Source organism: Pleurodeles waltl, chromosome 8 (genome assembly GCF_031143425.1).
Source record: "Pleurodeles waltl isolate 20211129_DDA chromosome 8, aPleWal1.hap1.20221129, whole genome shotgun sequence".
Lineage (NCBI taxonomy): Eukaryota > Metazoa > Chordata > Amphibia > Caudata > Salamandridae > Pleurodeles > Pleurodeles waltl.
The window spans coordinates 872,112,545-872,128,641 of NC_090447.1; the positions used below are offsets into that span (position 1 = coordinate 872,112,545).

Below are 16,097 nucleotides of genomic sequence, written 5' to 3' on the forward strand. Positions count from 1 at the left end.
AGGCAGGCAAGTAGGAACAAGAAAAGGGGATGCAGGGTTAGGTAAGCAGCGACGACAAGGGTGGGAGGGAGGGAGAAGAGGCAACACAGAGAAGGGACGGGTGGGAGGGGGAAGAGGCAACACAGAGAAGGGACGGGAGGGTTGAAGAGGCAACACAGAGAAGGGGCGGGTGGGAGGGTTGAAGAGGCAACACAGAGAAGGGGCGGGTGGGAGGGTTGAAGAGGCAACACAGAGAAGGGGCGGGTGGGAGGGTTGAAGAGGCAACACAGAGAAGGGGCGGGTGGGAGGGTTGAAGAGGCAACACAGAGAAGAGGCGGGTGGGAGGGTTGAAGAGGCAACACAGAGAAGAGGCGGGTGGGAGGGGGAAGAGGCAACACAGAGAAGGGGCGGGTGGGAGGGGGAAGAGGCAACACAGAGAAAGGGCGGGTGGGAGGGGGAAGAGGCAACACAGAGAAAGGGCGGGTGGGAGGGGGAAGAGGCAACACAGAGAAGGGGCGGGTGGGAGGGGCAAGAGGCAACACGGAGAAGGGGCGGGTGGGAGGGGCAAGAGGCAACACAGAGAAGGGGCGGGTGGGAGGGGCAAGAGGCAACACGGAGAAGGGGCGGGTGGGAGGGGCAAGAGGCAACACGGAAAAGGGGCGGGTGGGAGGGGCAAGAGGCAACACGGAGAAGGGGCGGGTGGGAGGGGCAAGAGGCAACACGGAGAAGGGGCGGGTGGGAGGGGCAAGAGGCAACACGGAGAAGGGGCGGGTGGGAGGGGCAAGAGGCAACACGGAGAAGGGGCGGGTGGGAGGGGCAAGAGGCAACACGGAGAAGGGGCGGGTGGGAGGGGCAAGAGGCAACACGGAGAAGGGGCGGGTGGGAGGGGCAAGAGGCAACACGGAGAAGGGGCGGGTGGGAGGGGCAAGAGGCAACACGGAGAAGGGGCGGGTGGGAGGGGCAAGAGGCAACACAGAGAAGGGGCGGGTGGGAGGGGAAGAAGCAACACGCAGAAGGGGAGGGTGGGAGGGGAAGAAGCAACACGCAGAAGGGGAGGGTGGGAGGGGAAAGAAGCAACACGCAGAAGGGGAGGGTGGGAGGGGAAGAAGCAACACGCAGAAGGGGAGGGTGGGAGGGGAAGAAGCAACACGCAGAAGGGGAGGGTGGGAGGGGAAAGAAGCAACACGCAGAAGGGGAGGGTGGGAGGGGAAAGAAGCAACACGCAGAAGGGGAGGGTGGGAGGGGAAAGAAGCAACACGCAGAAGGGGAGGGTGGGAGGGGAAAGAAGCAACACGCAGAAGGGGAGGGTGGGAGGGGAAAGAAGCAACACGCAGAAGGGGAGGGCGGGAGGAGGAAGAAGAAACACGCAGAAGGGGAAGGCGGGAAGAGGAAGAAGCAACACGCAGAAGGGGAGGGCGGGAGGAGGAAGAAGCAACACGCAGAAGGGGAGGGCGGGAGGAGGAAGAAGCAACACGCAGAAGGGGAGGGAGGGAGGGGGAAGAAGCAACACGCAGAAGGGGAGGGCGGGAGGGGAAGAAGCAACACGTAGAAGGGGAGGGCGGGAGGGGAAGAAGCAACACGTAGAAGGGGAGGGAGGGGGAAGAAGCAACACGCAGAAGGGGAGGGCGGGAGGGGGAAGAAGCAACACGTAGAAGGGGAGGGTGGGAAGGGGAAGAAGCAACACGCAGAAGGGGAGGTTGGGAGGGGGAAGAAGCAACACGCAGAAGGGGAGGGAGGGAGGGGGAAGAAGCAACACGCAGAAGGGGAGGGTGGGAGGGGAAGAAGCAACACGCAGAAGGGGAGGGTGGGAGGGGAAGAAGCAACACAGAAGGGGTGAGTGGGAGGGAGAAGAAGCAACACTGAGAAGGGGTGAGTGGGATGGAGAAGAAGCAACACGGATAAGAGGTGGGTGGGAGGGAGAAGAAGTTACACAGAGAAGGCGTGGGTGTGAGGGATAAGAAGCAACATGGAGAAGGGGTGGATGGGAGGGTGAAGAAGCAACACAGAAAAGGGGTGGGTGGGTCGGAGGAAGACGAAGAAATAGTACATCAATCACAGAGCTGGCAGCGGACACACTAATCAAGGAGGAAGCAATCTGAGCTTGGTCCATGCTCCAAAGAAAGAAAAGGAAGTGACACCTGGCACACACTGGCCAATTAGCAGGCAGCAAAGAAGGGTGACAATGAAACCAACAAATGGTAAGCAATGGGCGGACTTCCAAGCCCTTTATTGTACACAATACCCCTCCACAGTGACAATGCATGCACTGTTGGCAGGCAACAACTAAAATGTTTGTGCCTGAAAAGTAAACAGTAAGTAATATGACTATTCTCAAGGGAAGGGAACAATAGAAAGGGAAGGAATGCCTGTACAAGCTAATGAATAAAATGCATGCAAATGAGTGACAATAAAGCAAAGGGCGGGCTCTAAGGCCACTGTAGGTTGGCAATAGATCTTTTGACAAACCAGACAGCTTGTGCTGTTGGGTAGGTGATATCTAAAAAAAAAAAAAAAAATCCCAGAGAAAAGAAGCCACTCGTCATCTGGCTACAATACACCCACACCAACACAGAATTCGGTCTACCCAATCTTACACCAGAACTGCTTTAGTAACTCATCTAAATTACCGACTCACAACTGCCACAAGAAGGTGCACCACTATTGCTGATCTGAAGTGGGGACTCTATGTGAAAAATACACTGTTCCAGCTGTGTGAATTACCAGCGCATTACTTAAAATAAATACTGACATTTTAATATGTTTTTCATTCAAAATCCACTAAGAATTACATTTTTTACTCCCCAAGAAATCATTTTACTCTAGACTTTCAGAAGGGTTAAGTAAAATATTGCATGGGGACAAAATTGCGAATTTTCTTTAAAAAAAATGACACACAATTTTGACTAGTGAATTAAATTGTACTGGTCGGTCTCTCACGTGAAAATGGAACATGACAGCTTACCTGGAACCCTGAAGTAACACAGGTTACAAGCAAGAGACTGGTTGAGCAGAAAATGTCTCTGAGCTGGGTTTTACTGTTGCTGCAGTACTATTTCTGCTCAACCTATCTCCCCGCAGGCAAAAATCATGCAAAATTTCACCACTGAGAAATAACAAAATATCACACCTGCGAAATTACTCAAAATTTCCTTTAACGCTGAGTTTTGGAATTTCATGAGATTTCGGCTAACAAAAAATATCAAATACCTTATTTCAAAATGTACTTGGTGCCTTGCTAATAACATAAGATGTTCAACAGAATATATGGTGCACCACTGTGTGCAGCATCATTTAGAAAGCTAGGACATGATGTATCCCACCTAATCAGGATTTCATCATAGGCATCTCAGAGAAACTGCTCTGCAGGGGATAGGAGGTAGAAAGTAATGAGTTGTAAAATCAGGGGTTTGGATTTTGCCCAATGTTGTAATTTAAAAATAAGAGGAGAAAATTAAGGGGTAAAAAGGCCAACATTGGAACACTAGGTTGTACAAGAGTTACTGTGAAACTAGAGTGGAATTACTTCCTTGATTAATAGGAATTTGATGAATTACTATCAATCCAGCTGGGAGGAAATGAGAAGTGATTACGAGGGAGTATTAAAACAAATTGGAGATTGGTGCAGAAGAGGACAAATACTGATCTGAGTGCCCCTAGGTTTATGGTGCCTGAAAAAAATGTGGGTCATTTTTGAGCGAACTGTACTAAAATAGTAACAAGGTAAGTCAGAGTGAAGTGTACATAGCAGACATTAAACTACTCCTGTATTGTCGAACTTGATGCTAAATTATCTAAATTGTTCATGAGTGGAAAATTCTGACGATCTGTCTGCAATTATAATAAAAACAATTGCAGATTGGTTGTTCAGGATTTTTGTCCTAGGCTTCAAATCAATAACACAAACTGGCCACTTCTCAATAGTTAAAAAGGTGCAATTATTTAGCCCGTTCTGAAGAAAAGGGACTTAATGCATCCCAATATCTATCACATATTAATTTGATATATGTTGGAGCAAAGGTATATTCAAAAGCAATGCTCCAATTTATGAAGGATTGGATTTACCGTGGCGATCTTGCTCCTGTTGAGCAAGGTGGATTCAAAGAAAGGCATTCAAGTATAGACATTTGTTTAAGCCTCTGGTCGAAGACTCAAGAGGTACTGGTACACAGGATAATTCAGAACGTGGTGTTGTGGATTTTCAATCTGCCTTTGAGCCAGTTGTCTGGCAGACTCATTGCCAAAAATAGAAGGTATCAATAATCTCGGGGGTCTAACGGTATTGAAAGAACTGCATACAGACAACAGGACAAGATGAATTTGGATAAAAATGGATCTTTGTCATGGAAAATTCTGATAAAGAATGATCTTTGCCAGGGTTGTGTAGTAGCTCCCACCCTGTTTACACTTTACTATGGAGACCTACCAATGACCCTACAGAACATATTTTTTCACCAACAATGGTTGGGGCACAGCTCTTATTCATTACATGCCGATGCCTTAGCTCTACTAAATCTTAAACAAGAAAGGATCTGAAGAAAATTAGATACCTTTAATAAATACTGCAAGTAAACCATCTAATCCATTCACACAGTCAATTGGACAGCAGATAATGAAGGAAACTTCCCCTTATAGGTATCTCAGTATATATGTTTTATTAACAAACTAAACTGGTAAACAAACCAAGACACTTTAAAAATGTGTGTGTCAACTACTAAAGCAAGGGTAAAGAAATTTAAAAGGGATTTAGGTAGCCAGTCTCTAGATCCTGTAGTGACAGCATACAAAGTGATAGTCCCACCAATGCTAAACAGAGCAGAGATCTTGTATAAGTACAAAGGTAGACTGGGTAAAGACAGAAGGTTTGCCTTAAAAACCTCATAAGTCTCCCAAAGTGCACAATGACTCAAGCCACAATGAATGGAAGCCAACTTAAAAAAAATCCTGGAACATGTCTACGAAGAACCTGGTCATCCAGTTCTGAGAAAAGTCTGGACCTACTGCACAAACAAAGTAATCAAAAGCAAACTAAAGCAGGCACGGATTTATAAGGACCACCTTAGTTTAATTGCCAGATATTTTTATTGAAAGTCTTGTGCGTTATACCAAACATGGAAATAAAGGAAAGAGGCTCAGGACGGTCCAGCATTAGAGACTTAAGCTACCTGGCTTCAATGAGTTTAGATTGGTCAGATGTAACAAAAATAAAATTATTCAAAAAACTAAGCTGTGCTGCTTGGTCCCAACAACCACTATCCCCATGGAACTTGCTTCAGTTACCTACCTCCCTTCTACCGCATCCCTTCACTTTAACAACAAGAAAAAAAATAAGCAATCACTGATCAACAAGATGAGAAGTCTCTTAAAATATATTTAGCATGTCTAAGCTGGTGACAGAAGTACTGTGGGTCCAGTTTATAACCAAAATAAGACTATTCTAATTTGCTTTACCTACCCAACATATCCACTATCTGGATTACGGAATCCTATACAAAGCCAAAGGACTAAAACCAAAGGAAAAAAAAAACTGGAATTTTAGATCACAAACTCACTGACTTTCAGTGGCTGCTAACCAAAGTGAGTAGCAAATTGAAACTTGAATGTCAAAGGCAACAGTATCTATAAAACTCCAGCTTTAAAACAAAATAAGACATCACTGCCTTTTTCACACATCATGTCCAGCTCTGTTCACTTCTGAAGATACCAGGAAATATACTTGCGTCAAGAAGACAGAGCCCATGTTTTTCATTGTAGAATCTCAATTACCGCTTCCAAACCACATATGTTGTGACCTCACAGCTCAGTAATTGCTAAAAAATAGCTTCAGGCTTCATTCATAAGGAGGAAAAAGTTCAGTGAAGCTTGCATCAAACTGCTTCCTCAGAACATGGCAACATCCCACCCTCTAGCTGACCTGGGAAACAGGACCCAAATCAAATCCATGCCACTAGCGCAAACATACTCTCTTATCCTCCTTTCCAAGTTCATATCCTTATATGCACACTGCAAACTGTGGCCCTCCAGTTTGAAAATTGAAATGTGCCCTCCCATACCCAAATTGGTTAAGACCTGAAAACTAAACACCTACTTATGCTTCTTTTTTACACATGCTACCTTAACTTGAAAACACTGTACAATTTCCTCCTGCGTTGTCACTTAATGAGAAAAGACTTCTTCCTCCCTACTTGCTATGTTCTTACACACATGCAGTACCCTCCTTTTTTAATAGACCCACCAACCACTGCTCACCTTATGCCATCTTTCCTTCTAGGCACTCATCAACATCGGCACTGCCTCCTGATTGACCTATTTTAGGGGGCTACTTACTAGATCACTTTTCAAACAGACTTCGAATCTATTTCAAGTACTATTCTTCGTTTCCAACTTCTAGTTTTCATTACCAAGGAGTGGCATGCGTCTTTCCTTCACTGCAGATTCCTCTCACATTTGGAGCCTTGATGCAACTCTCAAAACCACAGAAATGAACACAGACTACAAACTAAGACAAGAAGTACAGTGGACATAAGCTCATTTGATGATAAACAGACCAGTCGATGTAACATCTCAGCTGCATATTTTGGTGTTTTATGCTCAATGCCGATAAAGCAGATAGTAAAAATAAAAAATATTTTTTAAAGATTAAAATGTGAAGACCTGTGTTAAGCTACCGAATGTAGAGTATTTGAAAACAGCAAAGTAACAAACTGAAAGTTACCACTCAGTGATGATTTGCAACACAAAATGTTGCTACCCAGCCGATTCCAAGCCAATAATCGTGACTTTCACCATAAAAACACTGGAATGTCCAGCATTCTTTGAAAAGACTGTTACCTTCTTGTCAATTGATCGTCTACACACACACACAACCTCCCCATATATAGTTTTAAGGTATAACAGTACTTTGATTTGTGTTGGCACAAATGGTAAGTGTGCATCAAATCCAACACTTAATGTATTCCTGGAAATTAATTTCCAAAAGTAGTTTTCCAATCTTCTTTCGAATGTAGCCTACCAAAACGTACCTAAAAGTGTACATTTCTTGGACACTGCTTTCCACAAAGTGTTAAAGTAGAAGGCATTCTCCACATGTTTAATTCCCTGTTACCTAGTTTACTGGATTGATACCCTTCTACCACTAGTCTCAAAAACACACTTAAATACCCATCTTACCTCCACCAGTTTGCACAGCAGCTGCTTCACGGACTCCTTTGTCCAAGTGAAGGGAAGGAGTCTGAGATGAAGCTGCGCCCTGTACAGCACTCATGGATGGAGACTGTTCTAGCAGCATCTCCAGAGTTCCCAGGCCTGCAATTTCCTCTAATCCCTCAGACATCTGAGCCAGCGGAGAATCCCGGGAAGCAGAGAGAAAGGGTGTGTCAAGTGGTGAGCTCGGAGGTGACAAGGAAGACAGAGATGACCTCGAGGACAATGAGGCAAGTGACTGGGGCGTATCCAGGGACATGCGATGCTTGTTGAGGTTGGAATGCCCTCCAGAATTTGAGTACTGAACATCCTTGCAAAGTGCATCAAATGGAATCACATCGAACCGCAAATGCTGTCCAGAGTCAGAGTGTGTGTCTTGCTTCTCATACAGTGGAAGACCATAAATGTCTGTGAAGCTGACAGAGCTCAGGGATCCTCTGCTTGATGCCAGTGATCCGCGGCTTGATGCCAGGGAACCACGACTGCTGCCAGAAGACATGGTGAGGCTGCTAGCAGACAAACTGCAAAACAAAATAATAAAGTTTGGTCCAATGTCACAATCCTACAAATACACAAATCCAAATGGTTAGACTATCGCCCCTCCACAAGTAGGAAGGTTTTGCAATGCCTTCTGATTCCAGAATTGTTTTTTCCACCCAAAATGTTTTTCTTCTTGATAGGTATGTTTTTAGGACAGCATAAAACTGCTATGGGTGGACAGCAATTAATAAAACCTTGCCTGGAAAACTTTGTAAAACCTGAACGAACTGTTACAAAAAATGGGATGGCAAAATTATAATGCTTTCACTGCTTTTCAGGACCAGTCTTTAAAAAAAAAAAAAAACTTTTGGGGATGAAGCATTCAACTAAAAACTGTAACTGGCCAAAGTAAAAAAAAAAAATCTTTGTCAGCCTTGACCTGGCCAACAAAGCAGGCACGCACCCAAGTAGATGCCCTGCTAGCCCCACTTAAGTCCAGTAGTGCTCCAAGTAGAGAATGGGATGATGTAATTCAGAGCCTCATTTATAAATTGGCAGATGCCAGGGTGACAGAGTAAATTACTCTATCGTCCTGGTGGAGGGATGCCCGCTGAAATTATATATGACCGAGCTGGTTGGTAATTTATAAAGCATTGGCAGGAACCACATTCACAGTGGTTCCGGTCAATGTATTTGTCTATGTGGTGCAGAGCTCCGTCAAAGGACGACGCCCTGGTCAAAACAAGTTTCTCTTAGGTGGGCAGAACGACAGAGGGGATTAATCACTGTGGAGACATGAGTAGTGAATAACCCTAAGTTCAGCCTTCATTTAAGTTTTGGTGGGAGGACCCGATTCTTGGTGCTAAGGATACTCAGTTGCAGTTGTGACTGAGTATCCTTACCGCTAAGAATTAAATAAGGGTCTCTCAGTCTCAAGCGAACCAGAAATGTCGGTGTGGAGGCCACCGATATAGAACCTAACCACAGGCCTCCAACAAATGTAAGAAGATGCACCATTGTGCCCTGAGAGGCATCCGTTCCCTAGCCATTACACGAAGACAACCATGAGTTCTATTATGTTGCCATATCAGCAAATTACGATTGGTGCCCTTCACCCCGTGAACTGTGGTTTTCAGCCCTGAGCGCTCTGCTATGCATTCCCTTGACATGTATCAGCCCCTTTCAAGGATTACTGCTCCGCAACAATGAGAGCTATACCTTGCATATCAGTGAATAGTGGCCCGCACCACCAAATGTTTATCCACCACTTTAAGTAATTGGTGTCATGCGCGGCTGTAAACTGCACCTTTACCTGACATTACATCCACTTTGTGTATTCCAGTAAATTGTGTTATGAACAGTGTAACCTACAGCCCCGGAAACTGTAGCTTACAAATCTGTGACCTGTGCCTGCTCTGGAACGACTCATGTTACGCACCCTGAGAACTGTGGCCCTCCTGCTGGAAATTAAAATTTGCCCTCCCATACCAAATTGGCTAAGACCTGAAAACTAAACATCTACTCTATAATATATGGTTCACCCAATATCCTCACATTTTCCTCGTCCCAATAAATCACCTTTCACAAGCCCCCTTATTTTACTGCCACGTCGAACACTAAAGGGAAGCTGTAAACACCAAACGCTCGCTATGCTGATAAAATGCGGTTAGTGTGTAATTTATCCATTGCCTTCTGGATATGCAAACGTCTTAATTTCACTGCCAACTCTGAGAACCTTATGCCAAGAAATGACACCTCCACTGCCCTTAAATCAAATTATGCTACATTTACTTACACTCCACACACAACCCATAAGGGCCACCATGTTCAGCTGACTTTCAATTAAGGATACTGCTTGTCAATGTGTACCTCTCATTGCTGTCAAGCAGACCTATTCACCATTGTCATTGCTCTATTGCCCACTAGCCTTATTCTATCAAAACCTCAACACTATGCTTGAAGAACTGTGCTATTCCTACCTGCATTCATTAACCATGAAGATAAGAACCTCAACCAAAAACAAAAACTCAGAATAAACGCTTTCCTTTCTGATCATTTTCTTATCAACATTCACCCATCTCCTGCTCTCTCTCATGGCAAACTTGCGGACATCAATCACCTAAACCATTTTCAATATCACCCTCCCAAATATCATGCAATTCACCCTACCCTAAAAGCATCTTCTCCAGCCCTGTCACCAGAGATCAACTTTCCTATCTCTAGATGAAAATCTCCACTCCCACTTACCAATCAAATTGACAATGACCTTAAACCTTCCTAACTCAGTTTTCCTTGAGACTTAAAACAACTTATGCACTGCACTGAAAGATCGCTTCCTTCTTCGCACTTTTGACAATCTTTTTCACTGCTGCAACCCACGAATAACACCATAAACCAATCCCTAAAGACAAAATGTTCTTCTGACCAAGCATGTAGAGGAATTACCCATACCTCGATAAAAAACAAATACGTGCTTAACAATCCCAGCATATCCCTTGCAAATCCATTTATTACAAAGAATATAACACAGCTGACCTAACAAAAAAATAACTATCTAAACCATGCAACTAATGTTCTTACCCCTTTACACCACCATTACACATTACAATCTTTTGGTCAAAGATATCCCTAAACATTTTATGCACAACATCAGGACCAACCTCACCACAATGCTCACTTTCCCCCCCGAACACTTCCTCCTAAAGTGGTAGGGACTCCTCTTACATCCCTATGCTAATGAATCCCAAATGTTGCTCTCCCTTCTGATCTTTCACACCCTGATTTTACAATTAAACCTCAAGCAGTTTCACAGCGGTCATTCAATGGGATTCTCATATTAATTTATTTCAAAAGAAATCATCTATTTTTCAGCCACCTCTGGTCCAACCATCCTCTTTTCTGGAATACCATTGGTTGTTTTTCCGCCTGACTTCTTTATTCCTCCACCCCCTGCTATAAACTTTGGGTGTGCTATTCGACACAAATGTATCGACACTTTAATCGTCACAAAAGCAACTGCAACCAGATATTACCTTCTCACTTTACAACTGTACCATGCATCCTATTACACAGCATGAAGTTCTTAGTAAACCTGCACGTAAAACATTACGCTATGGCAAAAATGTAAATGCGAGTACCACTAAGTATCCCTTCTTTCCCTAATAAAGTTATTTACCTTGCAGCCTGAGGAGATTTCTTACTGACCAGCAGCGTAAAGCTAATCTTGATTTTTAAGATGATTTGGAGATTTCTCACAACACTCATTCTTTACTCTATACACACAACTTTCATCTTCACCTTTATGAAACCTAATCTCCAACCTGCTCCTAAGTTCTATACATTGGTGCTCCCTTTTTCTCACTTCACATTGATGTAGTTAAACTTTTAGTGCTGTCTCTCACGTCACAGAAGTCATCTATACGTGACAGTTTACGCATTATGTTAATCAAAGTACTAATAGTTTGATTGGCGAAAGATGCACTGAGAAGCCATTTTAGATGTGCATTTGTTTAGATTGATGTTAGAAACACCGGTGGTATAAAGGGAAAACTAAATCTTAGAAAGATTTAACTATGTTGTAGTTTAGATCTTAGACTAACAGTATTTATTGAAACAATGTTGAATTTCTAATGATTTAAATATGTGAAGAAAAATAGTGAAATGCAGTACTATGTTATAGTGACTGAAATGTATTAACAGAGTCAATTTCTTTAAAGTGACTAACATGAATATTAATGAAGAATTACTGTCAAATTTATAAGCTTGCATATCAAAATGTGTTCATTACAACATATTAATCCAATGTATTGTTTTAACTCACTTGCATTAGTCTAAGTGAGGCATGCTAGGCCTTTATTTCGTGACTGTGCAGAGAATGCAGATTCATTTTTATAATGTGAATTTTCTTTAAGGCTCCGTTCACATGAGAAGACTAGCTTTGGCAATAGCCCCTTATTGTTTTAGACATAGAGAGAAGTGAAACAATGTCCTCGAATGTAGAACGTCCTGAACTGTGGACTTGTATTATATATAACTGTTTCAATCTTGTGTGGAGCTACATGGATGGATGATGTTCCCAAGACAGACCTGGAAAGATGTGATAATGTTTCAACTTGGAGTCATGTGATCGATTTGCCTATTGGATGATGTTCCTTCAATATAATATGGACTGTCGCCTAGAGTGAATCAGATTGTCGTATGAACTTTGATATGTCACTGATTAGTTGGATGTTGGTCAGAGACCCTTCCAGATCTCAAAGATGAGAATCTAAGCCCTTTTTCCCTGTATCCTGAGCCCCTTGGAGAGGTAACTTCCTCTCTGCATGCTCCTTTGAAATGCCTTATTGCTACTCAGAGATCAGTCCCTATCCCTTTTGCAGAAGACTTTGCTCAAGCTTCTGTCATGCAGATGCTTTCTCTTTTTACCTATCTTTTGCCCACCTTAGTTAGTACCCTGTAGCCAGAGATTACCTTTTACCAAATTCTTTTTGCCCTTTTTGTTTTTTGCCCTCATGTGTTCCACCCTGCACGTTATCCATTACTCTGACAAATAGTAGGGGTTTCCCCTGTGCTCAGCTAAACTATAACACTGCTGATTTGAAATTGACTGATGCTGGTCAAACCTGAGCAACCCTTGATTTCTGTATCTCAGATAATCTTGTTTGATGTTTTGTATTCTTCTTATTGAATGGTTAGTTTTATTAATGTTAGTTCGTCTGAACTTATTATGTTGCCTTGGGCAACCCTTGGTGATCCTGTATCTTTATAATTTTGTCTTAAGAGTTGCCTACATCACTTTGAGCGTGGGTTTGTAATAAATCCCTTAACTTAATTCCTGACTGGAGTTGTATGGTCAAATTGGTCATACTGTTTAACTTAGTCTGCATTGAAATTGTGCCGTATGGTTTTACCACATCCTGCTGCAGGGGTCCAAAGATCCGTCAACCTGAAGTTGAGCATTGATTTCTGAGAAGGATGAAAATGCTCTAGCAACATACATCACCCACAAAACGACTTTTCCTTCCCTTAAGGGAAACAGGCCTGAAGGGTGAGTATAGGTAGACTTGATGCTAAGAGACTTTCACATAGGCATTGTAGTCCTGAACAATTTATGATATATTTTCAAAGAAGCTAAACAAATTTGTCCTCCTGTATCCCTGTGCATGCCTTTAACTTCCCTCCAAGCTAAGGGATGAACCACTCAAGAAAGTCCACGGAGGGCAGGGAAACTAATAAAGGACTCTCAAGCATGTTTTCCATTCAGAATAAAGTGGAGGTGCAAGCTTGAGGCAGTGGTACTTGCACATCTTGAGACCCCTGTGTAGGAAACCCTGCACAGGATTGACAAATAAATAAAACATGGGAAATCCAAGTTTTGTAACCACACAAACTATCTCCTTGACTACACCCAGAAATAAACTGTATAGTTGAAACCTCCTGATGCACACATTAAACAGATAATTGCATTAGCTGTACTTCAAAACATACATTCATACACATCATTAGACAGGGCGCTGTCAAACAACATTTTAGCACACACTGAGGCTACCCAAAGTCTTTCGTTATAGGTGGAGGATACTTACGCTGCTAGCCAAGCCTTCATTTATCTTTCCATTACTGTCAAGTCTTATAACACACATAGGTCATTGAACAATATGCACAAGTAATGAAAAAAAAATAGCAACACATACCTTTTTAACTGGGAGTGTAAATACGAAGATAAGCGGGTAGCTTCTTCTAGATGCTTGAGAAGACAGTTTTGTTTTTCTTGCAGCATTAATCTAACAAAAAATGAATTACTTCCATCATGTCAGGGAAAATTAAGCCAACATGGATATATAATATGATTTCTATTAACACGAACTCTGGTGCATATTAGTATGGCTAATCAAGATGAATATTATCTCTGCTTACTAATATTTAAGTGAATCTTTGCCCTAAGGGCGTTGCATACTTCCCATAAGCAAATAATCAAAAATCAAGAATAGTCAACTCATCACATCCTTAAGATAGTGATCAACAATCCTTTACCAATCAAGGGTATTCTGGGTTTGTGTGTGTCAAATTTCCCAAGAAGGTGTTTTTAGAATACAGCAAAAAACACTCTGGATTTTGGAGTTACAAATAAAGACAACCACTTATTGCATACACAATGCTTGTCTGGTGGGCATTTTTGAGTTCATGAGTGGATAGGCAATCTTCCTGTGTACATACTGAAATACAAGCATTCTATGTGATATGGAGCACATTCTAGCAAACCTACTCAGTCATATACCTTGAGTGCAGAAACAGTACAATGACTTACCAAAGCCTGCCCAATCTCCTCTCAAGTCTAACATGCTTATATGATGTCATAGATGCAGCATTAGATAGAATTACCAACAACATGTACGTTTTGCCATGCACAACTGCAACAAGCACTGTTCTTGGATTCTTAGCAAACAATTACAATAACATTTGGGTTTACATTTCCACAGCCAACAAAATGGCAGCGGACACAGGCAGACCAAGTGAACAAGCAGCAACATTGTGGATTTTTTGTAGTAAATATGGAGGCACTTTTCTATGTACATACCAATTATTTGCATTCCCTTTCAGCACGCAAGCAGGTTATTTGTAAACACCACCACCAACTTCCTTGAAATGATAAATCTTCAATAAGGCGGTTTCACAAAATTTGCAGATACACTGCATATAAGCGGATCCCAGTGGGATAAGTGATTGAAATTTATTGTCACCACTAGATACCATGAGGACAAAGTAGTCAATTAAATATGGAGGTAACTATAAACATGAATCCAAACAAGTTGGAATACATCAACTTTAAGACAAGTCTGGACATGGAGGGTAGGCAAATATACCCTCCTCTCTAGTATTATTTATCAGATTTGCAAATCCAAGTGAGAATTAGTATATTGTGAAGAGCCAAAGGCCATTCACTATACCTAGGACGCACATGGCATACAACTTTTGCACAAAACCTTACTAGCAAGGACATGTATAGTTTCCAGTCTAGATTAATTATTGAGGACTCTTTTTCAATAGTCAAAGAGGGCTGGAATGCTCCAACTAGCAGAGCAGCTTAGACACTGAGGGTATGCAAAAAATCCCTCTTCTTTCATTATTACGTATAAGATTTGATAATTTCAGGGAGAATTAATATACTGTGCACAACCCCAGACTCTTCACTGTATCATACACTATCTACGAAGCAAAGTCTGGCTGTGGACCATGCCTATACTTAAAGCAAAAGACTTGGTGCCAGATGTACGAAGCCTTTTACTGGTCCCAAATAGCCCATCAGGCTGCTTGTAACTAGTAAAATGCTTTTTGGCATGTACCAACCCCTACTTTGCGAGTCAGTAACCTATTACCATCTTTCAAAATAGGGTTTGCAAGTCACTATTATAAAGGGGCGTAAGGACGTCCCTTCCTGATAGCGGGTCGTACTGGTATGTAGGAATGTTTTGCAACCAGGAATTCGGTCGCAAAACATTTGCAGATTACCATCAACTTCAAGTTGGTGATAAGCCATTGGCAAACGGGAAGGGGTACCCAAGGGGCCCCTTGCCCTTTGTGATTGTGGGAGAAAACGTTTTTTAAGAGTAGGCAGTGGTCCAATAGCCCACTGCCTACTCTTAAAAAATGAAAAGAAAACTTTTCAGTTTTCTTTTGGTAATGCATCCCGTTTTCCTTTAAGGACAACTGGCTGCATTACAACAACAAAAAAAAGATTGCTTTACTTAAAAAGCAATCATAGGCATGGTGGTCTACTGACCCCAGCAGGCCACCATCCCTGTTATTGTGGCCATTACCAAAGGGGTCGCAAATTGCGATTTGCCTCATGATTATTAGTGAGCCAGATCTCTTGCGACCCATTTGGAAATTACAATGTGTTAATCGCACTGTTGTACTTGGCGACTTCCTAATAGCGAATTAGCTATTAGGAAATCACAAACGTCATGCTATGTACATCTGTACCTAATTTCCTAGGACAGGTAATAGGTTATTCCCAGTAAAGAAAAAATATTTCAGGTCTTTTAGTTACAATGTTCCTGCATGTTTTTTCTTAAACACCAATTAAATTTAAGAAAATATTCACTTTCCTATAGAAATGTTTTCCTATTTTTTTTATCGCATCTTTTTATCAATTTTCCTAAGCAACCTGACAACATTGCAGGCAATTGCATCTTTCAGCCATCGTCTCTTTGCATCTTACACATCTAAAAGCTTATATTATAACCTTCGTAGTGCCCCCTCAATTATTTTGTGGATTTCATCTACAGGGCACTTCCTTTCTTCTTCCCTACTATTCTTCTTCAATCAGCGTGATCCACTCTCATTACAGCCACCATATTTGAGGCATTTAGTTGGGCATCCTGATCCTTCAAATAAAATGCTTCTTTTTTAATCAACTGCCATGCTTATATAAATGTTAA

General features: G+C 42.4%; 1 protein-coding gene across 1 annotated transcript in view; it reads right to left on the reverse strand.

The window, feature by feature from the left end:
* The window catches only part of WWC3 (WWC family member 3), a 404,774-nt gene that overhangs the window by 110,683 nt on the left and 277,994 nt on the right, over positions 1-16,097 (reverse strand). Inside the window, exons 10-11 of the mRNA XM_069205154.1 lie at positions 13,350-13,439; positions 7,147-7,700 (exon numbers count right to left, since the gene is read on the reverse strand). Coding sequence (XP_069061255.1) covers positions 7,147-7,700; positions 13,350-13,439 — 644 coding nt within the window. The remainder of the gene's footprint in view (positions 1-7,146; positions 7,701-13,349; positions 13,440-16,097) is intronic.